We start from the raw sequence: 25,627 nt of genomic DNA, 5'->3' as shown, positions 1-25,627 counted from the left end.
GCTGGTTGACAACGATTGGGCAACTACCACATTGCCGCGTGTGTACGTTGAATTCGAGAGATAGTCAGCGCCACTTGAGGGCACATAGATGCATCAGGACGACTCGTGCGTTGACGTCACCACGTCAACTTCTCCACATGTTTCGCGGTCGACGCAATCCGTAACAGATGTTTGAGCTCACGGAATGTCGGTAGTTTGTCCGGCGCACTAGCTTCATTGTGTTTCCCGCTGTTTGCGGGGCGCAGCGAGTGCTCTCGACACTTAAGTCAATTCACCGAAAAGCGTTATCATCGGCGTTCATCACTCCCGGACAAATGCGTAACGTTATCAGCGCATGTCGCTCACCGCCTTGACTCACGCCGCTCAGGCATCCTACGTCAGATTACGAGCCTACGTTTTTGCTTGACGCTGGCGTAAAGCGCCAAGTCGTTGCGTGATTTGTTTGTGCGCAGTCTGGTGTTGACCGCTGGACAAAGCAGGGGAGAAATACGGAAATCCGTGAAGTTGCCCAAACACCTCACGAAAGGATGTCCGCTGACGACTTGGATTCCAACCCCTTCTACAAGCTCCTGCAGGTATAGCGTTTTGATATATTTTCAACATGACAAAGTGCTGTCAATTAGAACTGGTGCGGCAATGTTTGCAGCTGAGTGGTGTGGAGCACTTTACTCGCATTTTTTTGTTATGGTCACTGCAGTAGTGAAGTCGCCCTTTTTAGAGCAGCCGGAATCACTTTGCTGGGTCATTTCATGAGAATCGCTTCTTTTTTTTCGTTAATGATACCTCTCGCTCAGTCTATCGCGTTTCCTATGTTTGTGTCTGCGCGCAAAGACCATCATGTATTTTCTTTTTTCGGATCTGCTTCCCTCCCCAGACAACGTACCGATCAAAATATGAAGAAGCTCAAACAAATTGCTGGCTGATATGTGTGCCACACGCGCCGTCGCTGAAAGGGGTGAAAATCAACTCGAGATTTGTCGGTAAGTTGGTGAAAAATAAGTTTGTCCTGACAGTAAGACCCCTGAATTTTGTATTCTCAGTGCTTACATCAAGGAGGGTGTATCCAGGTTATCGTTATGCACCGATGAACAAGACTAGAATCCTAATTAGGACATGTAGAATTAATTCACTGAAATTTCAGCCTTGCCATTTCTCTGGCAATCTGGTTAAAAGCTTTCTCTATTCATCTGCATCATGAGCATACATGTTTTCAGGAAATGGGCAGAAAACACTGCAGCACAAAGAACATTTATTTAGGAGCATTGCATGATTTATCGTTAATGAATCATTTTTTTTCTTCTTTTCATATTCTCTCTAGATGCTCATATCTTGAAGCCATCGCCGCTTTTCAAAGGGTGAGGAAAAGGCTGAGCAGCCATTGTTTTCCACTTTGTTGTGTTTGTTGTGTGCTGTACATCGTCAGATACACATTAGCGTATTTCATGCCAAATAAGTACATTTCCCGAGCCTGCTATTCTTACCGCAGGCAGTACACATGCTGTGGAAACAATCTGCAGAAGAGTGTCGAAGTAGATGGAACACACATCCGAGCAGTTTCAGGTATGTATTTGATGACTTCAACAGTCCTGTGCAATGTTGCCAATGGGCTAGCCATGTAAGCGAAGCATTAAAGTGTTTTTCTTTTGTGTGTGCATGCATGAAATGACTAAAAACTTGCATTAAAGTTCACAATTTGTACTTGTATGAAGCTGCTTCATTGTTAAGTTGTTTGTACCTGGGTTCTTTAAGTGGCAGTTGAAGATTATGCTTTTTCTGCTTTGTATTCAATGCTTTGCAAAGAAATTGTCACCTGAGACCAGGGACATCAATTCCATGCATGTGTACAGTTTCGAGTTCACAGAAAATGGCTTTTTTTGTAAGTAAACACCAAATGTCTGCCCATTGCAGTGGCTGAGTGGGTTTGGCATTTGGCTGCTGAAGCTAAGATTGCGGAGTGGAATCGGGCTTAGGGTGGCCACATTTTGATGGGAGTAAAATGAAAAAGCGCCTGTGCGTTGCGGGATGTCAGAGCGTGGTAAAGAATCTTGGATAGTCACAATTGATTTGGAACTCTGCACCACGGCATCTCTCATCCCTCTCGCAGTTTTGCTGTGTGCAACTCCACATACCATATGATACATGAACTAAATCTCCGGCAGCTACTCGAGGCATGGCCTAGCTTGTTGCCAGTGAAAATAAACTCTTATATGTTGTCATTGTTGTTAGTTGCATGATACAGCTGAAGAATAGCATCATGAGATCTGCTTTAGTACCTACTGCCAGAATGCTTAAATCTTATTCATTACATGCTTTAAACTAGGCTGCAATTAAGATTGCAGTTTATAAAAATTTCTGAAATTTTTTTACACAATTGTGAGGACTTAGGCAAGCCCAAACATTTGTTTTGACAGTGAAAAAAGACAGCCAGGTTTCACTTTGAGAGGCTTTTTTGGTCAAGTATTTGGTAAAATTTTTAGGATCTCAAGGAAATCGTAGAGGGGTGTACCATTGATAGCTTTATTCTGTATACACAAAGTCCGAGGCTGCCTTCACATGCTCTGTAGCACTAGAGTCTCTATACTGTTTGTTGTTTGGCTGGGTAATGCAGTGATATTATAGTACTATAAATTAGACCTTAGATAAGATGTTTATTTTACAGAAATAAGCTCACAGTCAATTGGAGGAAATTGAAGCATCGAAATATGCTCATGCTGTTTGTGTGCACACACTTTTAGCATTGATCACATTTCATTTCTTTTTTTCTTTTCCAGGCTTTCCTAATGAGTTTAAAATCAAGATTCTTGGTGAAGAGCTTTGCTACAACAGGGTATGATGCCTTTTATCGTAGCACATGTTAAATATGAAGTCTTGACTGTGCATTCTGTTGGGACACAGAATTTGAACTTTGAGGGTAGCATAGCCTTTGACATCTTTTGTCAAAAATACTCAACTTTCTTTTAAGCCATGTAGTGGGTTTCTATGGCACCTCTTAAGTCCTAAGCTTCAGAAGGGTAAGGACGAAAGTTCTGTTCCCCTTGAGAGGTTTGGGATATCGACGATGTTAGGCGGGCCACATTGAACGGTCTTGAAGCCCACCAGTGGGTTGTATATCTTTGACAAAGGCTGTTGATTGTTATCTGTGCTCACAACAGCAGAGGAACTGCATGTTCAAAGAAACTGTTCTCTTTGTGCAGGGGCATTCTAACTGTATATTAAGAGCATGTTCATTTTCAGTAGTTACCATCATTGGTAATAAACATGACTGCAAACGTCATGTTTATTGTGACTTCCTGTATGAGCGATGAAAATAATGTATGTTGGTAAAGAAGTGCCGATATGAATGCATTATTGCAGTTGGTGTTGGCATGCTTGTCGCTACCATAATGTGGAATGTTACTTTTTCATAGTGAGGTGCAACTCCTCTTTCCTGGGGTACATGTCCTTTTTGATTGATAGAGTATTTGTACCATTGTGGTAGATAACTACAGGTGTTCAGACAATGCTGCAAATGCTTTTCTACTGAGTCAGCGTCTGCACAACTTCTGCCAACAAAGTACGTCTTGCTCTTGTAATACGGAAAGCATGCAGGCAGTGCAGGCCCTAACAGCTGTGTTTTCCGGATACTTGAGACATGAGTCACCGTCATGTTGTCTTGTCATCTGAAAGCCTTTTCAGTTGCGCTTGCTGCTTTGTGCTCAGACATTGCAGATTGCTAGGCTTTGTGTAATTGTTAAAAGCAGTCCTAGACGGTCACGTGAGATGTTTTTATACGCTGCTTAAGTGATGTCAGATTTATTATTTCCATATTGGAATTTAACTTACTACATGACATCACTGTTGTGACATTTTTCTTGGTAAAAGCTGTCATCATGTGACAGAAGCCGTGTAGTATTGATTGCTGTTGAGGTGTACTAAAATTAATCCCTGTTATTGTGATTACTTTCCACTTGCTCATTACGCAGAGTAAAGGAAAGAGTGGAAGTAGGCTTAAGGTCAATTGGAGAACAAATCTGTGTTTCAGAAACTATGGCGGGGAAGCTCGTTGATTCATTAATATCTGATATGTTTCTTTTCTATTGTGAGAGTAGTGTGTGGTGTTTTCATGAAATAATTAAAACTGGACAATTGCAATTTGCAATTAAGATACTTTTCAATCTTCTAGCTTAGATTCGGTTTTGATATTACAGAGTCGTCTTTTACCTATGGCTCTTTGTTTTCAGGTTTTCCTCTCTCCATAATTGAACATTTTTATAAGATGGTGTACCTCAATAACAAAATAAGTAGCATAGTTCTACATGGCAGGTGGCTACAGCTGTAGCTACAGCTTCATTTCAGTCAGAACCGGAAAATATTGAGTGTCTTATTGCCCCATAAAAAATTACCCATTTAGTCTTCAGTTATTTTTTATAATACGGAAATTAATTGCGATATACTGTTACTAATTATGTTTCTGAAAACAGGGGAAGCAATAACATATACACACCTAATTTCATTACGATATCCGTAATAATAAAAATTTTCTTTTTGAGACTGGCATCTCTCCTTAACCTGATGTTTAAAAAGTCTGTTCAAACTGCTAAGTCGGTTTGGTTTATTAGGGTTTAAATGTCCCAAAGCGACTCAGGCTATGAGGGACACCATAGTGAAGGGCTCTGGAAATTTCGACCTCCTGGATTTCTTTAACATGCACTGACATCGCACAGTACACGGGCCTCTAGAATTTCGCCTCCATCGAAATTCAGCCGCCGTGGCCGGGATCGAACCCGCGTCTTTCGGGTCAGCAGCCGAGCGCCGTAACCACTGAGCCACCGCGGCGGCTAAGTCTGAAAGTATTAGATTTTAGTTGGGTTTTTGCACGAAAATGAAATGTCCTACTTATACTTTTGGAGTGGAAGCTCTGGCACTGTAAAGTGTCTGCAGCAAAAAATGACAGTGGTTTAAATTATTAGTATTGTGCGAGGGCTCAGAAAACAGGAAAAACTGTTGGGCTGTTCGTTGAGAAGTCTGAATGTGATGCAGCAAGCCATGCACTTCTGCACCATCCGTTCTGCCAGCTTTCCCTTTGCTCACAGCCGCCACGGTGGCTCAGCGGTTATGGTGCTCGGCTGCTGACCCAAAAGACGCGGGTTCGAACCCGGCCGCGGCGGCTAGAATTTCTTTGGAGGAGAAATTCTAGAGGCCCGTGTACTGTGCGATGTCAGTGCACGTTAAAGAACCCCAGGTGGTCGAAATGTCCGGAGCCCTCCACTACGGCGTCTCTCATAGCCTTAGTCGCTTTGGGACGTTAAACCCCATAAACCAAACCAAACCTTTGCTCACAATTGTTCTTGCAAGGCGCAGATCTGAGTGTGTTTGTTTCACAATCTTTTTTTTGCAGAAATTCAAACAGTACAGGGTTCTTACAATAAGCAAGCCTTTCGAGGGAGCTTCATCAGATTTGGACACGGTAAGCATTCAGTGTCTCGGATTCTATACCGAGATTAAAAGATGAGGTTCTTTTGTCATATGATGTATCTTGAACTTGCACACATCTTTCTCCAGGACACAAATGGCTCGCTCAGCCCTGCAGATTTGGAGAAGTGTCTTTCATACAAAGAGTAAGTGTTTACACCTGAGTTTGCCCATCGCTTTCTCATCATTTTTCTTCCCTTTCAGAAAGAATCCTCATACATTTGTGCATTTGCTACCTTATGACCATATATTATGCTGAGCCTAGAAAGGCATGCTGTTACTGAAGCTTGTTCTGAGCAGTTTGTGTTAAACTCAGGGAAAAGAAAATAGGATGCAAGTTTTCTAGTTGACTGCTTCAGTTGATTTCATCCAATTCCGAGAAAACTATGCTTGTTGTTCATACAGGCTGTTCATACATGCTGAGAAGTTCATGCTACTGATTCACTACGTAGTAGTATAAACTGTTTGTTTGGTCAATGGTGCAGCTAGTATTGTGAAAAGTGAAATGTTAATGCAGAAATTATCTTATTGTTGTGTACACCTGCATTAGTGGGCTTTTGCATACCTTATAAGTCTGTAAGACGCTTTGCCTGTTGTCTGATTGTCCGTCGTACCTAATGTGTTGAACTGCATAAGGGAAGGTGACTGAACTTTTGTCTGAATGGCTCAGTGTTGCTGCTTTGTTTGACTGAACCCGAAGCCTTTTGTACTTTGCTGAGCTCTACTTTTGTGAAAGTGACTGCAAAACAGTCAGTGTTCATTGACGAGGTGTCGTAGCTCTATGCTACCACAGTAGGGGATATTCAAAATTCCGCAAGTGCGCTTTCCCACATAACTGTGTTGCCCCAAACAAGATGGCCGACTTCGCTATAATGAAACTACGGGGGCTACAGGACAGGCGCTAAAGGTGTGGATAGAATGTAAGAAACGTATTTTGGAAGAATCAAACAAAAAACCAGTCTTTCTTGCTTTGTTTCAGCTGGAACCGCATGGTCAGCCATCTTGTTTGGGACAACTTTGTTATGCGGGAAAGCGCACTTTCGGAATTTTGAATATACCCTATTCATTGTGAGACCTCAATTTACCCCCTCTGTTTTGCCACCCTGTATCTCTAAACCTCACTGTACATTCTCTCGTGCTGCTCGTGCTGCTTCCATGTCCTGTTCTTATTAAGGTCCCTGGTATACCTTCGGGGCCTGTCCCAGCATGCATCGCTTCTCAAGGAACTGGATAAAAAGCTGGAGAGCTTTTGTGGCACCTACATGATCTTACCTGCCTACCTGCACGACACGGCACAGAAGCTTAAGGATATTGTCCTGTGGGCAGTAGACGTGAGTGGAGTGAATGTTTCTTCCTCCTTTACAACCTCACTTAATGTGTGATTGCAACGCTCTTGTTAAAAAATAGCCAATTGTTAGTTGGATTCTTACATGCCATAGCAACACTGTGGACTACGATGGCCAGAGTGAACATACTGTTCTTTTGTAATGGGGTAATGTTTGTTTGCAATGCGATGTAATTTTGTGACATTGTTATTGGATAAAAGTGCATGCATGGATTTTTATCTTTCAGATTTTAGCCTCTTTGTTAAAGCCTTGCAGTTGCTCGTTGTCAGCTTGCAATGCTCTCCATCAAAACATGGAATTGTCTTTGGTTGTGTACTACGATGCCTCCAGGCACCAGGAAGGATGCAGATCTTTGGTTTAAGCTGTGGGGGTCCTTTTATATACTATAGAAAATTACTAATTAGTCCAGTCAACAAGGCAGTGGTTGCCTTTTTATGACTTACAGGCAAAAAAAAAAATAAATAAAAGGAAAACTTGCAGACCTTGCATTCATGGCTACTTTCATAGTTCATTCCTGATGCCCTGAAGCAGCCTGTTTGTTTTAATTATTATGTCTAGAGGTTTTGGGGTGATGCTCCCACAATTGTTAGCTGCCCTGATGGCTCCAGCAGCTGCTGAAATTAGACACACATTAAAAATTTTTTATCAGTGGAGCTGTTCTGGTTTTGTTCTTGATCTCTCCAATTGTCTCCCTAGTTTGGACTAGTGTCCTCTGCTATGTGTAATCAGCATTGGGTCCATGTATTTGCTAATAGAGACAACTGGGCACAAAAGGATGTTTTTTTTTTTTTTTGACGTGCGTCTACTTATGTACAGCTTTGTGGCAGCTTATTTTTGTAATTTTTAGTCTTTGAAATCTCCTGCAGTACTTTGACTACTACGTATTATACTAAATGTCAATACATTTTCATTCACTTTCGCTGCACAGAATATCGTAGTGAACCTGTGCATTAATGAACCGTTATTATATAAAACAGGCTTATTCTTGGTAGTGCATTCTTTCTTTATCATTATTTTGCACTGCATTTGTTTCTAGGCCTTCCAAAGGTCTCAAGAACCACCTGTAAGCAGCTATGGTGCTACATTCCAACGGATATCTCTGGCCACAGAAAGGTACAAAGGCCTGATCATGTCTTTTTCAGTGCACGAAAGAACAACATGTGTTTTATGTTTAGAATTCAGTGTCGTCGCGTCTGGGTGATTCTCCTTAAAGCAGCAGTTGGCCTTGTGTATATGTTTTTATCACTAAAATGCTAAAATAAAATATCAGAGTGGAATGAAGTAAACTTTGGTCCATGTGCCAAATCAGTGCCGTTACAATTGTGGTAATATAGCACTGAACTGGAGTACTTGAACAAAATAGGGTAGAGAGCTGAGTACAGTATCAGTTGTTGGGGATTTAATTAGCTGTGACTGGTAGGTTATCACTGCAGTCAAAGTATATTTTATGTGTTTATTTTCCGTCCTTTTGTTTCAATGACCTTCCTGTTACTGATGTTATGATGACATTAGAGCATTCTTTTTTTTTTTTTGTTATGACTTCTTATCTAACAACCGATATGCTCACACTTGGCCTACTCATGGCTTCCCTACAGTTAATGCTGGAGCATGTAATATGGTACATTTAGAGGCATTTGAATAGAAAGACAGCATTGGAAAGCAGAACTCTGACTGCAGTTTTTCACATAGGTTTTTAATTAAAATGGGCATATGCACGCCATTAAAGGTGCACTGAAGAGGAATCTGAACTCGTCTTTTTGCCGCGGGAACTCGATCTACACGTTCCGAGCATTCTTAGAAACTTCAACTTATTGCCCTGTGTGGCCGATTTCCCTAATTAAATCGCATTAACGTCCGGGGCTTCCGCCTTTATTTTTTGAATTCTCCCCGTACAGTGGGCGGAGTTGACCAACGCGTGGAGTGCCTTTCAGCGAGCGCCGTGGAGGCTTTGCTTTCGCTTTATTTTGTTTTTTAGATTTCCGTGAATAAATAGTTTCATTCGCAGATAATATAGCCGCAAAATAAGCCCGCAGAAATAAAAATATGCGCGGACTATTTGCTTCTAAGGATTACTACGTATTACTCCGCCGATGGTAGAGCGGCAAGTCGCCACGGGAGTGGGTGAAAGGCACTCCACGTATTGGTCGACTCCGCCCACAGTACGGGGAGAATTCAAAAAGATAGGCGGGAGCCGGACGTTAATTCGATTTAATTAGGGAAATCGGCCGCACAGGGCCAATAAATTGAAGTTTCTACGAATGCTTGGAACGTGTAGATCGAGTTCCCGCGGCAAAAAGACGAGTTCAGATTCCTCTTCACTGCACCTTTAAATGTGTTTTTTTGGGGGGGCCAATTTCTTCATAGAGGAGCGGAGTGACTCTGCCATGCAGTCGTGTGAAAAAGGCGGACAGTTCATGAAGTGCTGGTGAAGCCTTGCAGTTGAAGAGCCTTCTTCACCTTTTTAGCATGCAACTGAGTACAGCTGGGGTTTGTTACATGCCTTCTGTTTTTGCTCGTGTAGCTACGTGATGGGCGTGGTTCACCAGAAAGTGTTTGCTGCTGTGAAGCAGTGTTGTCGACAAGAAGATGCAGTGCTTGTTGAGAAGCTCCGGCAGCTTCATTTGGCTGGCTTCAGTCCTGACCAGTTTGGGGTTCGTGAGTCCTTCTGCTGCCCACTGCCCCGATCAGTAAGTTCACCTTCCCGTGCAGAGTACTGAAGAGTGAAATGAGATGTCAGAGTTGTTGTTGAATGTTACCATAGGTTGTGTAGGTGTCCTGAATATGCTAGTGGGTTCCAGAGAGCCATGATCATCACCACAGAGCTGTCGTCATTCAGAGGTCACGATCATCTCTGTTCATATCCTGTGTGCTCTCTGTGAGTGCTGGTAGAACAGACACTCGCTGTCACTGTTGGTAACATCAAATGCCGTACTGTGACTACCGAGTTAGAGCACGTTACATTTGGTAACGTGTAGAGAGGTTGGTAAAACTGTGCAGAGGTTGGTATTTGTACCACCTGGTACAAAGCTTAGCAAGCCAGGTAATAGAGCATAGATTCAATGTGTAGCAAAAGCTGAAAACAAAGGGAATCTTGCATTTTCAAAGACCTGCTCTCTCGCCTTTTTGAAAATAAATTCTTTGAGAAAAAACAGTTTCTTTTTGCCTATACATGTTTTGGGAGCCATTTACTTGTTTGTTTGCTATTAAAGTATGCAAACTTGCTTTACTGTTCACCAAAGCAGTGTCCAGCCCTTGTTCTTAAGTATTAAAACATGGCTGCCACTCATCCGGTCTTCCACGCCATATAAAAATTGTTTATCGTCGTCTCTGTCTGAACGTTGCATTTACAAATAGCTTACTGTACTGTTTAGGACAAGTGAACAGTCCGTGTTGTGACAACTGTGGCTTAATAGAAACAGTACAACATATCCTGTTTGAATTCCCAGGGTAGTCCCAATGAGCATGCTTACTGTGAACATTGTATGGAGACACTCACCCGAGCGCCTCTAGCAGTGGACTGTGTGTTGGCTCCTTGGCCTGCTTTAGCAGCAGAGATGTGCAGTCAACTTTTCATTTGCCGTTTTGGATGCTGTTGGTATTCTCGACAAACTCTTAATGCCTCCTTACATCTCTCCATTTTCACCATTATGCACTCTTCATGCAGTGAACTTCGTTGTCCACTTTGTGAGACATTACATTTTATCATTTCATGCCTTTAATGTCCATTTATTATTTATTATGTTCTTTTTACTTCTTTACTTTATAATTTTGTGTGCCTCTCGCCTCCCATCTTTCTATCCCCAATTCCCTTCCACATGCAGAATAGCATGTCAGTGAATTTTACATGCTGGCTAAAATCTCTGCTTTTCATTAAATATTTTTCCCCCTCAAAACTCACTCTGAAGATGTAGAATGGGAAGAGCGCAGCTTTCCTTGTTGTCTCAGAGTTCAAAGCTGCTGTAGTGTCACAGCAGTTTCGAACCTCTCTTGGAAACTCCTTGGTACAGTTATTTGCCAAGTGGCCTGCTTCTTTTTGGTGAAAGGCACACACAGCACAAAGAGGAGAACTAGTGGAAATGCACGTGAAAAAAAAAAAGCAAAATAGTTAATGGAGAATACTTAAGTAATCTGCGATTCCATTCGGAGATGAACCTGGAGTAGCATGCTAGGCCAATAACCAGGCAGACCTCTCCTTTATTCACTAAAGTTTCTCTATGTCTCAGAGATGAGCTGCAAATCGTGATGAATGAGTTAGACAGGCAGAGCAGAACAATGGGTCTAAAAATTAACATGCAGAAAACCAAAGTATTGTTCAGCAGCCTCACAAGGAAACAGCAGTTCACAGTTGGTAGCCAGGTGCTGGAAGTCTTGGGAATACGTCGTCTGCTTTGGGCAGGCAGTGACCACTGATCTGAATCATGAGAGGGAAATAATGAGAAGAATGGGGTGGAGCGCATATGGCAGGTTCTCTCAGATCATGAATGGCAGTTGACCGATATCCCTCAAGAGAAAAGTATACTGCAGCTGTATCTTACTGGTAGTCACCTATGGGGCAGAAACATGGAGGCTAACAAAGAAGGTTCAGCTTAAGTTAAGGACAACGCAGGGAGCTATGGAAAAATTGGCTGAGGCTTAGCTAAGGTTAAGCCTAGTCAGATGCGAAGCATATTGATGGCTAGGCTTGGTAATACATGGCTTTCCTTGGTTGAATACTTGGTCATTTTAATACAACCACTAAAAGCCTTCGTCGTGGGGGAAGACAACTGCATGGCTACAGCGGAACGCCGACTAACCCCGAGACGCGCGTTGGGTGAGCGCCTGGTTTACCATGGAAGCCGCGTCCGCCTGCCCGGTGGAGCGAGCGTTTCACCTACACCGAGTGTGAACGCGCGTTCGAAATGCGCGGGAGTGTGACGTCACCATACCACGTGATTCACACGGCGTGCAACCGCAGCGACGGCACAAGTTGGAGCCCCGTCTCTCATCTGTCGTGACGTCATTGTGTCACGTGGTGTGACGTCACCATACCAAGTGGTCTGCACGGCGTGCAACCGCAGCGACGGCACAAGTTGGAGCCCCGTCTCTCATCTGTCGTGACGTCATTGTGTCACGTGGTGTGACGTCACCATACAACGTGGTCTGCACGGCGTGCAACCGCAGCGACGGCACGAGTTGGAGCCCCGTCTCTCATCTGTCGTGACGTCATTGTGTCACGTGGTGTGCACAGTGTGTAACCGTCACGAAGGGCTTGGGTTACCTATTGTAATATGCTTCGCATAAAAAAGAAATGATAGGTGTAACGTTAAGAGACCGGGAGCGGGCGGAGTGGGTGAGGGAACAGATGCGGGTTTATGACATCTTAGTCGAAATGGGCTTGGACAGGGCATGCAATGTGAAGGCAAGATAACCGCTTGTCCTTAAAGGTAATGGAGTGGATTCCTTGTCCTTAAAGGTAACGGAGTGATTCCAAGAAAAGGCAAGCATAGCAGGGGGCGGCAAAAAGTTGGGTGGGTTGATGAGATTAAGAAGTCTGCGGAGATACAATGGCTGCAGCTGGCAAAGGACAGGGTTAATTGGAGAGACATGGGAGAAGCCTTTACCCTGCACTGGGTGTTGCCAGGCTGTTGATGATGATGATGATGAAATTACCCACTAGAGAATTAAGCTGGAAAAAGATTCAGGCTGGGATAGACAGACTGGTAGGTGTAATGTGTGTGATGTAATCTGTAATGTGCGATAAGCAAAGGAAAGGTAGAAGTGTGCCAATATGCATCGGTCATTCTTGATTCAGGAAGACTTCACTTTCAGCACAAAGAATGGTTGCTAGCTTAGGTAGGAGCTCCTAAACATGGCCTTTATGCAGGCTTGCAGTTCGTTTCCTCTATGTTATGATGCTTTTTTTGGTTGAAACTTGCACTAAAAGGTTGGTACAAAAGCATCTTTAGGTACTGGCTTCAGTGTCATATTGGCATGCAGTTCAGTGGTTGTTGAATGCGACAATAAACATACCTTGAAAAGGTCAGGGGAAGGTTTCAATATATTTCTTTGAGCCTCTTGGTTCTCTTCTGCATAAATCTTGTTCAGTGACCAGTGAGTTATTTTTGTATTTTTTTTCCTTCTAGGTTGTGGAGCTTGCATCACTGGATTCAAAGATTACTCCTCTGGAGAAGCTTTGGTGCTTAAAGACTACTCTGGTAACCAACATTACTGTAATGAGCTATGGTTACATAGCTACCCACCTCGGTTTCAGTGCAGAACACATTTAGTCAAATTATAGTGCACTAGTTCAGACATATTAGTCATGTGGACAGTTTTATGGAACCATTTGCAAAACCATGTGCTGGCAGGGTCCGCTTTTTTTCTTTTCTTCCGACTGATTGGTTATTCACACTTTTCGCCCATCAGCTTTGAGTCTGAAAAATGAATTTGTGACAGTAATATACTTATAGCCAAGTATACAGGTGCTTCATATGACTCACTGCAAAGTTTCGGTAGTCCGTTAGTCAAGATAAAAAACTGAAGCTTTGGTGGCTGTCTGGTGCAGCTGGAAGATACATTTTATTCCTTGGTTAACTAATTGTGATTACTAGTCAACTTTTCAGTAGTTGGAGTTATATCAGAAGTTTCAATTATAGCCGTGCAAAATTGTGTCACAAAAAACCCCCAGTGGCATCATTTTCATATTGACACGTGTGTGGTGTGCGAGCAGTTAGAAAGAATCTGGAGGTTCCTCTCTCCTGCTGCTGACATTCTGTGCTGTTGCAAATAGTGGTGGCACATTTCATTAAAATTGCACTTGCATTTAGACTCTTTTTATTGCGGCTTTCACTTGAAAACTGCTAACAGAACAATGAGTTGCGCACAGTCATTCCTGAACGAGATGGGGAACATGCAGAAAGCTGATCACGACGATGCCTGTTGCTCTCTCTGAAATGTAGAGCATAGCCTCTTGCTTTCATTGCAGAAAATGCTGTCAGAAGAAATTTACGACTCCACTGCATACAGCTGTGCTCGTCTGAAGAATCCACATGGTAGGGTCCTCTTTCTGTGCGTTGCCACACTATAATGTGTAAAATACTATTACAAATGCAGTTTCATGTATGGTTGCAATGAAGGAAGGGAAGAAGGTGGGAGTGAAAGAGGAAAAAGAGAATTGATTGTTTCTTGTAAAGTTGACTGCTGTTTGCTGCATGACTCATTTGTCTCAGACAGTGGTTACCTGTAGTCACTTGTTGTAACTAGAGGTAACAGGTCACTACAGGCCACTTGTTGTTCAAAAAAGTTCTGAGAACGATGAAAATCAGAAGTTGTGTTCAATGTGGAAATGTACCCACCTCATGAGATAAATAGCCTCTTTAGTGCCACAACAGACAGATTGGTTGGGAGTGGTTTCGGTAAGCTCCTTCATGAGTTCAACTGCTTCATGAGCAGTTGAACACAGGTTCCTTCTGTGTTATGCGTATCATTGGAGTCTAGCAGAAAAAGATATAACCTGAAGAAGTGAAGGTTTGGTGTTATCATTAACCACTGTGTGATGCCTCCTCCATCAAAAATTCATATTCTAGATTTATCTAGTCGCTGTGATGTGGTACTCCCTCCCTTGGGCAGGTTATCATTTTCACTTACTACCATAAACTGTAGATGTGCTCACTTCGATACTGCATAATAAAAGGGATGCCTGTTATGCACCATTTTTATTGGTGACATTTGTTGTCCCATTTTCAAAATTTATGCATTGCAAAAGGAGAAATTTATGAATCTGTCTTTGCGAACTTACTTAGACATCAAGTACAGTTTTCATACAACAAATCAAGGGGGAGGGGAGCAGTGCGATGTACAAAATTTTAACGAGTGTCAGAAGACTGGTATGTAATGTTAGCATCACTCTTTGGAAGAGGGCATGTTGGTGTGCGTGGAGCATTGTGAAATTGGGTATGGTAAGCGCAGCTTATGTGCAAAGTGCTGAGTATGAAAAAAAACAATGGTAAAGCTGTGGGTCTCTGCTTTGTCTGAGGGTTTAGCGGCAGTTAGAAGACAACGCTCATGATAGAGTTGCAAATTTCAGTGACGAGGAAATGTAGTGAAAAAGAAAACGTCTGCAGCATTTAATAATTTTTGCGTGAAGCAAGCCTTGCGAGCACTCAAACATTTCACACTCATTCTGAGCTGTGCCATCGATATATATAGGCCATGATATTTTTTGTAGCACAGTGGCAGAAATAAGTGACCAGACATGGAGGAAACGGAGAAAGAATATTTGCTCTACTGTATTTTCTTCTCACAGCCCTCTTTCCTTGCTCTGTCTCATTATATAATATCACAGCCCTTGGCTCACAGTACTGCATTAAAAAACATAAATTGTCGTAACGTAATGAAATTTTTGCAGTGGCGTTTACAACACGGATTTTGGTTCAATACAGAACAGCTGCACTTGACATCCGATGATCTGATACCTATCCTGGCATGCTTGATCGTCAAATGCAAGTTACCCTATCTGGAGAGCAACCTCTACTACATCCAAAACTTCAGCTGGAATCTTCCGGAAAAAGACATGCTGGGGTAATAATCGTATATTTTTTGTGAGATGGCTATGGTGATGGTGCATTGTTGGGTTTACACTGCTCTGTGTGAGCACATTGTTTCAGCCAGAGCTTGTGTACGCGCAAGAAACTTATTTGCCCAAAGAATTGCAAAGCTTGAAGATGCTTTTGTCACTCTCTTGCTTTAATACTGCAATTAAATTGGCAGTTTCGGTTTTCCACAAGTGGTTGTCACTGCCTTGAAAGGAACAGTGAGGGGAGCTCTATTAATATTTTTTTTTAAAGCAAAATCCGATAATTCGGCATTTCATGGCTTTGGTGCCACTTGGCCGGCAGCGAAAGATGCATTTATTTCTAAGAAATTTGGATTCGAAGTTGAAAAAGTTTTTCTCGCCGCTCTGATTCAAACTTGGGACTCTCTTATGATGACACAGGACTAAGTGACGTGAAACATGACGTGCACATGATGTAACGCAGACTCCGTGATTTCTGGCGGCCAGCAGTGCGGCCTAGCAGCAGCCGAAAAGAAAGCTACCGCCGGCCGCACGTTGAAGGCATCTATCTGCTATTGCGGCCGTCGCTACCGTCGCTTCGTTTACGTTTGCACTGGCGTTTTGCGAGCGTTACGATGGATCCCGTTCTCGAAGTCGTCAACGAAGTTCTCGCAAATAGACACCTTTAGCATACCTTGTACCTTGTTACCGTTAGCGGAATACCGGGAGCCCGCCTACCGCCGGTGAGCAGGCGCTGATTGGTCCCGATGCTGCAGGCGTGTGCGTAGCTGCCGAATACGTGGCGCCATCTGGCGACGTCAAGGAGATTTGTGCAAGCATTGGCTGCGCCTCAGTGATTCGTGGCCTCTCGTGTCTCAGTGTTGCTAGAACCATTGGTTCTAGCAACTCTGTTTTGTCCTATGACGTCATCACGCTTGTACTTGCGAGTTTGGCCTGTGGCGGCGATACCTGTATTTTGGTTCTTGCTCTTTTCTACGTTACAAGAGCTTTGTTGTTAGTATGAGTGGCGTTTTTGTAATCAGGAGCTGGTATTCTGTCGATACAAGCCAACTTCAATTTCTCCTCAGTGTCCCTTTAAGTACTAGAATCAGACTTGGTTTCATCAAACTCAGGTGTTCTGCATTGTTGTTTATATTGAAAGAGTAACAAAAAATTTACAGGACGGTTACCATTGCGTAATGTGAGAATGTGAGAGTGACTTCATACATCCATATAGTTCTAGAGCCTTCTTTTTAGTTTTCCACACATACTAGTTTTTTGACTAGCTCTCGTGTCCAGTCCGCCACTCCAGGCTCACGGTGCCACCAATGACCTCCTCCTTGAGAAGCATGCTTGGCAGCAGCCGCGGCAGATTGACCATGCTACATCCCTCCGCTTTCGTCATACCCTGTCTCCTCCTTCCACCGGAACCACCCTCCAGTTATGCAGTCCTACGCTCCTCTTCCTTCTGTAACCCTCTTCCTTCAGCTATAACCCTCCTCCTCAACTAGTTTGGTCCAGGGTGGTTCTCCATGCAACCATTCTCTGTTTGGTCCTTATGCCATACCTTCACGGTCACCATCCTCTGGTCAGGATTCCTCCATTCTTCCCACATACTCCTCCTTCCACAGTAACCACCTTCCAGATGGTTCCCGTGGTCCCCACCATCATTTTGCACCTTCCTTCGCTCTCGCCATACTGTCCTGCTTCCGCAGTAACCCTCCTTCCCCTTCCAGGGTAGCTACCCTTCGGCTAGCGCTCGTGGAAACCATCCGCCGGTTGCGCCTTCTTATGCTCTCGCCATACCCTCCTGCTTCAGTGGTAACCCCCCTGCAGTTGGGAATTCCTCCTCTGTCGCCTAGCCCTTCTACATCCTTGGTAACCACCTTCCGGATGGTTCTTGTGGTAATCACTCTCTGGTTACGCCTTCCCATGCTCTTGCCACACCCTCTTCTCTCCTCTGTAACCCTCATCCTCCTTCCATGTAACTACCCTCTGTGTGATTCCCATGCCAACCACCGAACACTGAGGCCTTCTTACACTCTAACCATACCCTTATTCCATGGTAAACACTTTCCGGTTGGTGACTCCTTCACTCTTGCGATGCTCTCCGCCTTCCACGGTCACAGCCCTCCAGATGGTTCTGGTGGTAACCACCTGCCTGTTACACATTCCTCTGCTCTCATCAGATCCTCTTCCTTCCACAGTAGCCACCCTCCGAGTGGTTCCCATGGTAATGCACCCATTGGTTACGCCGACAGCTACAACACACCACTACTACTACGACACAAAACCCAAGAGTGGGCACTTAACAGCCATCGCTGCATAATCTCCTCTTGAATTTCCTGCACAGGAAAACTACTGGAGTGTTACACTCGATTACTTCAAGCTTACGCTGTGGTCAAGCTTGAGCTACATGTGTTCCTAAGCCTGCTGTTGCAATGAATACCCAAGAAGTGGATTCATCAGCTGCTGTGTGACCGACAACCAGTTCTGAAAATCCGTGCAGAGGAGGAAACTAGCCTTATGCATCTGGCTCTTTATATACACACAGAGGATGCGTTGAATAGTCCAGGTCGCTTTGCTTAAACAATGTTGCTGCAGAAATGTGCTCTGAATGCTAGCTGCACACTTTGCACCTATTGCAGGCTTTGGTAAGCTGCAGTCCGCGGCATTCACAAGAAGTAATCGTGAAAAGGTTGTTAGGTTGTGCCTAAACATAAAGGGGCTATTTTTGTTTTTGTGTTTTTTTGTTCAGGTACACCCTGGTCTCCTTCCAAGCGGCTAAAGAGTTTCTGAGGTTGCAGGATACTTCACACCTAAAGCCATCGGATGCGGGCCTGAAACGGGAGGTGTGGAATTTGTGCATGTTTCTCAGCTGTCTTTGTTTGTTTTCACTAACTTTAACTATCTAATGCCTGAGCAACAAATAAAGGTGTGCCTCTACTTTTATTTTCACATTTCATGTGACGTTACAGAGCACAGCGATGTGATGCAGTATTGAGCAGAGACAAGAGAGGCACCTTTTTTGCCCATGGTTTTGATATTGACGGGCATTACTTCTGACAACTTCACTCTGTTCGCAATGCAAGCATGTGCAGCAAGAAAAACTTTTGTGCTGCATGGCACACATTGCTGCTAGTGCTGCAACTGGTTTGGAGGCATCTAGTGGTTAAGAACGTAACTGCTCACATGAACCTGTCCCATCTTTTTGCCTCGTGATAAAATTTTTGCCTCAATGCCTCATGATAAACATTAGTCTATCATGAGGCACTGATTTAATGGTCTTGAGCCTGTGCGCTAATTTCAAAGCATTACCAGTAATTCGTTTTGTAGATACTTCTACACAATGCAACTGAGGGAGTCTGCATTCCGAACCAGCATTCCGAACGGATATTCATGTCCTTGTACACTGCTTTGCTTTTGATGCAACCTTATATTCCACTTTTCTTGGCAATGCATTTAAAGCTAAAGAGCTGAAACATGCCTTTTCCTGCTCAGTGGAATATGCAGTTTTTACACGTATGTAACACGACCATGAATATAATGTAATGGGAATGATTGATACCGTATGAAAATGAAAAAAAAGAAAAATGATTATAACGCGATGTGTGCCTATTCAAGATAACTACTGTCGAAAGCCTGCAAAAAAAATGGAGGCTGCAGAAATACGGAGCAGCAGATAAGTTGATATTACCTATTTGAGAGCCCCGCCGCGGTGGCTCAGTAGTTACGGCGCTCGGCTGCTGACCCGAAAGACGCGGGTTCAATCCCGGCCGCGGCGGCCGAATTCCGATGGAGGCGAAATTTCAGAGGCCCGTGTGCTGTGCGATGTCAGTGCACGTTAAAGAACCCCTGGTGGTCGAAATTTCCGGAGGCCTTCACTATGGCGTCCCTCATAGCCTGAGTTGCTTCGGGACATTAAACCCAAATAAACCGATATTATTTGAGAGGCAACACTTCGGAAATGCACGGGACATTATCGAACACGGCAAAGTCTCCGACGCAGTGTCCTATGCAGCGGCGGCTGCAGTCACTGTCGTGCCAACGCTGCTCCGTGTTTTGGGCTGCCCAGCCCTGTGCCCTTTCGCTTTTCTTACCATTCCCTACTCCACTTAATTTTTAGTGCCTTCTCTTTCTTAACGTTCCGTGCCGCCTTATTTCCACACTCCTAGCCACCCTCTACTTTTGCTCATGTGCACCGTGTGGACCCAAGGGTTTCGAAAAGTTGTCTTCTTTTAGGAGCTCGCACGTCTGGTAGTGAAGCTCACTACTGTAGCTACCACAACGAGCAGCAAAAATTTTGTATTCGTACCTTGGTTTCGAATATAATCCAAGACGCGTTCTGAAACCAGTGAAATGATGAAAAAGGAAATGCGTTCTATTCGTGTGAATACAGTAGTCCCCAACTATAGTTAATAGTTTCCTCTTTGGTAAAACACGTTATTTAAGGCATGTTTGTAGGATAACTGCACGTTTCCGATATTGCAGAGTCACGAAAAAAAAAGTTTCTTTAATACAGTAAATTCTTTAGGCACATCCGGTTACAAAGAGCTGATATAGGTGGTGCTAGCTACATCAACAACAGAGTGACACAGCTACAGACAGCCCTCTTCTGTAGTTTTCCCTTCATTGCCAAGAAAAGTTGTCACGGAGTGTTGTATGCAGTTGTCTGCACACACTGGCCTCAGTGTTGTAGTTTCCCGCCTTTTTATGTTCATGTTCGTGTCTCTTTTAAGACTATTCTCTTAGCCAATTTTTAATTATATTGTTACCAGTGAACTGGTTACTGTATCAGTGGGCTCGACTCGTGCATAAATTTTGAACGACGAAGTGGCGTGCGCTGGGCGACGACGACGCTAACAGTGTGAAGCTGGGCCCTTGGAGTCTCTGAGCTGAGTGCCGGCCATCGCAGCGCAGCCGTCAATGCAGACTTCCCTGTAACAATATTTGCAGTTACGTAAAGCGCCTTTATTGGTTGTGATGAACGCTATCATTATTTGCTAAAAACATGCCAGAGGCCCTGATAGCTAAGTTGTGGGAGTGCACTAATATTCCCTGTGGTTCTCTGATTCTGCAACCAGGCTTATGTTGAACATTGTTTTGCCTCCAGATAACTCCAACAGAGTTAATGCAAGTGACTGCCCGGCTGCAGATATCCGATAAGAAAAAAAGTGACGAAGGCAGCAGCGGGGACGAGGTCACAAAGAGCGCTGCAGTGCCAGCCCCGAAAAGTCGTCGTTCCATTGACCGGCAGTTGGAGCAGGCGGCCAAACTTATCGAAGCGTCCACTTCAGAATTTCACCAGAGGGAGACTGAAGGTATGGGTTCAAGGTGTTACAAGCTTACAAGCTTCAAGCTTGTAATGCTCAGAGGCAGCACATTAATGAAACCGAAGTGAGCGTTGCATTTGAGCACGAAATTGGTCTATGTATAGCTGGGATGTTGCCGTGACAGGAGGAGAGGTTATGCAACCATCTTTAACCAGAAATGGGATGCAAAGAAGTAATTTACAAAGCATTCCACTAGTTTATTTTGCTGGTTCATACGGGTATTGTGCTGTGTATATTAAGAACACATGAAAAAAAAGACACTATTGCAAAGCAGCAGCACAAAACCTGTTTCAGCAGGCGAAATAAACTAGTGGAATACTTGTTAAACTGTGTATTTGTTTGCATCTTATTTGTGGTCACAGATGGTTGCACGAGTCCTTGAATAAGTATGACTCAGTTTAACTTGAAAGTGTACACACAGCTCCACTGGACTTTCTCGTCCAGCTGAAAAAATCGGGGAGGCTTCACTGGCAAAAAGGAGCTTTAGGGAACCCAGGAAGGTCTTCTACAACCCAAGAATTTAGTCAGTGGACCTTAAAAAGCTTTTGGTGTCTGTGGTATTAGATTCATGGGCTGCAGTGCCAAGGGTAATCGCATTTTCGAAATTCTAAAAACTGATATGGATATTACTTGCGATGGACTACACACCTTTCAATAATTAAGGAGACTAGCAGTAGTAAAGAAATTAACTAATCAGTATTAGTTAACCGGCCTGCTAGTCACCACGTCTTAGCTGTATTCTGAAGGTCTTCTACAACCCAAGAATTTAGTCAGTGGACCTTAAAAAGCTTTTGGTGTCTGTGGTATTAGATTCATGGGCTGCAGTGCCAAGGGTAATCGCATTTTCGAAATTTTAAAAACTGATATGGATATTACTTGCGATGGACTACACACCTTTCAATAATTAAGGAGACTAGCAGTAGTAAAGAAATTAACTAATCAGTATTAGTTAACCGGCCTGCTAGTCACCACGTCTTAGCTGTATTCTGAAGGTCTTCTACAACCCAAGAATTTAGTCAGTGGACCTTAAAAAGCTTTTGGTGTCTGTGGTATTAGATTCATGGGCTGCAGTGCCAAGGGTAATCGCATTTTCGAAATTCTAAAAACTGATATGGATATTACTTGCGATGGACTACACACCTTTCAATAATTAAGGAGACTAGCAGTAGTAAAGAAATTAACTAATCAGTGTTAGTTAACCGGCCTGCTAGTCACCACGTCTTAGCTGTATTCTGATGTACTTCACTCCTGACAGTGCTGTGCCGAAAAAAGCGCTCTTCTAACCCAAAAAGCCTATATTTAAAAATTGTGCAAAGTCTTAGGTGAAATACCCTGTATAGATTCTGCATGGAGGAGTAGATGTGGGGTGCTCAGGAGTATATACAGTTAGTTAGGTTAAGATAGTAGGGGAATGCTGAAACAATTTAGAGGTTCAGAAAAGGCCCATTGGTGGAAGGAATTGAGAAACAGATGCTAGGCGTCTATAAGGTAGGTAGAGATGAAATTAAAAGGGAATTCCTTTTCAACAGCTCCAAGGAAAGCACTTCAGTTTTTGAGCCTAGAATTGGGTGTTAGAGAAAAAAATGTGCTTGCCAAGAATTCGACACTATAGATGATATTTGCTGCCTTTTTATGAAAACGGGAAATGGAATGAGAATGGATTGAAACATGAAGACAGGGGGCCTCTGTTTTGGCTCATGAAACATTTTGCCAGTATAAGATATGGGTCACGGAAAAAAGATAGATAGGACCTTGCGAGTGTCTTGCCTGCTCTTCTTCTATATCCCATCTTTTACGCCAGTACAATGCTTCATGAATTGAATCACTAGTTAGCCTGCCTTTCTGTTTTTGACCCCTATTTCGGCATATGCTGGATGTAACTTGAAGCATGAAAATGGAGAGAACTGCATGTGAAGACTTCATGGACATTGGTGTCTGCTCAAACAGAGTGTGACCCCCGTTTACTTCAGTAAGGTGAACATGAGGTGATAACTTCTAGCCCTCACTGAAGTGCAAGATGAGAGATGAAGGATTTTGTTACAGGCTACATAATTACTCTAGCTATTTGAAATAGTGAGGGTACCCAGTCTACAAATTGACCGTTTTTGTTTTGGAGACTATTTCTGGGGTTGCAAAAAGCTAGAATATTTCACTGCACTCAAAATTAACCGAGCAATGCCAGTAGAGTAAAGCTGTCTCTAGACAGCTCCTCAGTTGCTTTTAGATTTGGTAGGCAAAATTATAAACAATCAGTACGATTGATGCGGCAGAGTGTTTCCCTCGGGCGGACTAGCCGCTGCCTGGTTCAGACTGTGTGAGCAGGTAGTGTGATCCAGTCTGTCGCCTAGTGACACGTCGTACTCCCGCTCCTCTCTTACAATACAATCCAGCAATCACAATGACACACTGTACCCACTCTCCACTCTCGCCCACCTGTCATCCCTTGCCTCCCACCCTTTAATCATCTCTCTACGATATTTTTTTTCACCCGACACCTCCGCCCTCTTCATCTTCCCTCTCCATCCTCCAGAAGTGTATTTCCCACTCTCCGCTTTGCCACATGCCAGTGAGGCTTCGGACGGACGGACAGATCTTTCTAACTTGGGGGGTTTCATTGCTAACACATTAAAAGAAAAGAAGCCCGACATGTATTTGAATATAGCACTTAGTATGCCATTTTGGGAATTTTATTACATGTTGCTCTTGCAGTGGTGGTCCTAACCAGACGCATTTATTTTAAAGGGTCAGTCTACTGAATTTTATCGACCATATTTTCTTTGCGGCAACCGATAGCTCTTTACTGAAATTACCGTTTAACCAGCTGTGGTGCCAAGGAGTGCGGTAGAACATTTTAAAATAGAATTTATTAATGTGGGAACACATCTGTATGAGATGGTAGTCTCATCTGGCAACCATCTGGATTTCCGCCGAGCGGCGACAAACATGGCGGCGCCCGTCGAAGCCGGACCTCTCGCTTCGGACTGAATTCTCGTTGTTGCTGCCTTTTTCAGTGCGTTCACTGGCCATAAATGGGGCGCCTGTCTTTCGCTTCGTCTCATCTCGCCTATAAGAAAACATATAAGAGATAAATTTGCTTTATTTTAATAATTAGAGTGACGATTCTGCCGCTCCTAGGCTTAAGTGGAGAGTCGGTTTGTTTACAGCAATGATTCCCGTCCTGACGACCAGATGGCGCCACCATAGGCTGTTTATTTTTGCGTCTCTGCTAGCATACGCTGAACTAAAAGTGCGAATGTGCCTGCGTTTTGCGTACGTGTAACTATAAATATTCATGTGATTTACAGAAAAAGCGAGCGGTACGCCTTCTACAGTTTACTAGAACAAAACGTGCATTTCTCTGACATTGGGGCATACAAATTGTACGTAGTATATTCACTTATGCTTCTACAAAAAAAGACTACCACTTTCTTGAACGAAATGAACGTTTGGGGTCGCCACCATGCTTTTTTACGCGACTTTTAACGCCGAAATAAAATATAAATTCCTGCCTAAACCGGGCGCAGACCCCTCGTTATTGATGTTATAGGGTGCCAACTACCAGAATATGCCATTATTTATACACTCATCTCGGTGAGTAGACTGACCCTTTAAGAGCAATAAAAGTTATCATTCTGACATTGCTAAAGCAAAAGTAAGTTTTGTCTGGTAGTATATACTACAGAAAAAAATGGCTAGACATCATGAAAGGCATCTGCTTTTTTCTTTTTTTTTTTTTTACCTGTGCAGAACTTCAAGGACTGTTCAAGAATGGTGATGAAAGCGGGAGTGCCAGCATTGGGTTCGTCCTCAGTTCTTTCACTACTTCAATATTTCTGTGGGTCGTATTTTTTTTATTTACATAAACTTTGTGTGTTACTTGTGCAGGGACTTCTTGATGGGGCTTCAAGACTCGCTGGGAGTCACCTATGGGAAGCTCTGAGGCCCTAAAGCTACCAGCGGCCCCCAGTTCTGTCATGTTTTACAAATTTCCCCCAAGTTGTAATGCTTTTTTTTTAATTTCTACTCAGTCTGTTTAACTTACATATTGAATTGCAGCATTTACCTGCATCGTGTGAACCTTTTGGTTATGCGTACAAAGTGTTTTTTAGTTTACTTTTTTCTACATCGAACAAGCAGTTATACAGCTTATGTGCATGTGTATATTTTATTGAACAGCGAGTCTCCACAACTGTTGAAGCATGTGTAAGCAAGGCTGCAGTGAAATAAATTTTTTGTAGCACATGGATCGTGATCATTGAAAGCTCGTTGCGTTAAAAGTGTACTGAAGAGGAACCTGAACTCGTCTTTTTGCCGCAGGAACTCGATCTACACATTCCGAGCATTCTTAGAAACTCCGACTTATTGCCCTGTGTGGCCGATTTCCCTGATTAAATTGAATTAACGTCCTGCTCCCGCCTTTATTTCTTGAATTCTCCCCGTACGGTGGGCGGAGTCGACCAACGTGTGGGGTGTTTTTCAGCCAGCTCCGTGGAGGCTTTGCTTTCACTTTTTTTTTTTTTTTATGTTTCCGTGAATAAATAGTTTCATTCGCAGATAATATAGCTGCAAAATAAGCCCGCAGAAATAAAATTACGCGCGGACTATTTGTTACTACGGACTACTACGTATTACTCCGCTGATGGCAGAGCGGCAAGCCGCCATGGGACTGGGTGACAGGCACTCCACGCGTTGGTCGACTCCGCCCACCGTACGGGGAGAATTCAAATAAAAAAGGCGGGAGCCGTACGTTAATTTGATTTAATTAGGGAAACCGGCCACACAGGGCAATAAATCGAAGTTTCTAAGAGTGCTCGGAATGTGTAGATTGAGTTCCCGCGGCAAAAAGACGAGTTCAGATTCCTCTTCACTGCACCTTTTACAGCTGCTCGAGGTTGATGTGCTAGGCCACCATGAGAAAGAACATGTGTATAGGGTGTAAGATTGACTGCCATGTTTCACAGCGG

The 25,627-nt window shown here is 43.5% G+C and overlaps 1 protein-coding gene across 1 annotated transcript; it reads left to right on the top strand.

Moving 5' to 3' along the window:
- The first annotated feature begins 101 nt into the window (after positions 1-101).
- On the top strand, positions 102-24,903 carry LOC149364348 (ankyrin repeat domain-containing protein 27-like). Its single transcript, XM_089574286.1, has 17 exons — positions 102-575; positions 875-980; positions 1,319-1,355; positions 1,487-1,560; positions 2,772-2,827; positions 5,378-5,446; positions 5,542-5,597; positions 6,626-6,782; positions 7,834-7,910; positions 9,319-9,484; positions 12,920-12,991; positions 13,762-13,828; positions 15,218-15,356; positions 18,089-18,182; positions 20,444-20,651; positions 24,411-24,462; positions 24,549-24,903. The coding sequence occupies exons 1-17, from the start codon at positions 528-530 to the stop codon at positions 24,601-24,603; spliced, it is 1,533 nt and encodes a 510-aa protein (XP_089430412.1). The 5' UTR covers positions 102-527; the 3' UTR covers positions 24,604-24,903.
- Positions 24,904-25,627: the final 724 nt, after the last annotated feature.

This window comes from Amblyomma mixtum, chromosome 2 (genome assembly GCF_055824585.1).
Source record: "Amblyomma mixtum isolate Tamu chromosome 2, ASM5582458v1, whole genome shotgun sequence".
NCBI lineage: Eukaryota > Metazoa > Arthropoda > Arachnida > Ixodida > Ixodidae > Amblyomma > Amblyomma mixtum.
Note: the sequence above shows the minus strand (reverse complement) of the source record. Positions and strands in the feature narration are given on the sequence as shown.

Coding starts and splice junctions, on each gene's coding strand:
- LOC149364348 (XM_089574286.1), top strand. CDS start 528: ATGTCCGCTGACGACTTGGATTCCAACCCCTTCTACAAGCTCCTGCAG. Junction 15,357..18,088: donor CCGGAAAAAGACATGCTGGG/GTAATAATCGTA, acceptor TTTTTTGTTCAG/GTACACCCTGGTCTCCTTCC. Junction 20,652..24,410: donor TCACCAGAGGGAGACTGAAG/GTATGGGTTCAA, acceptor TTACCTGTGCAG/AACTTCAAGGACTGTTCAAG.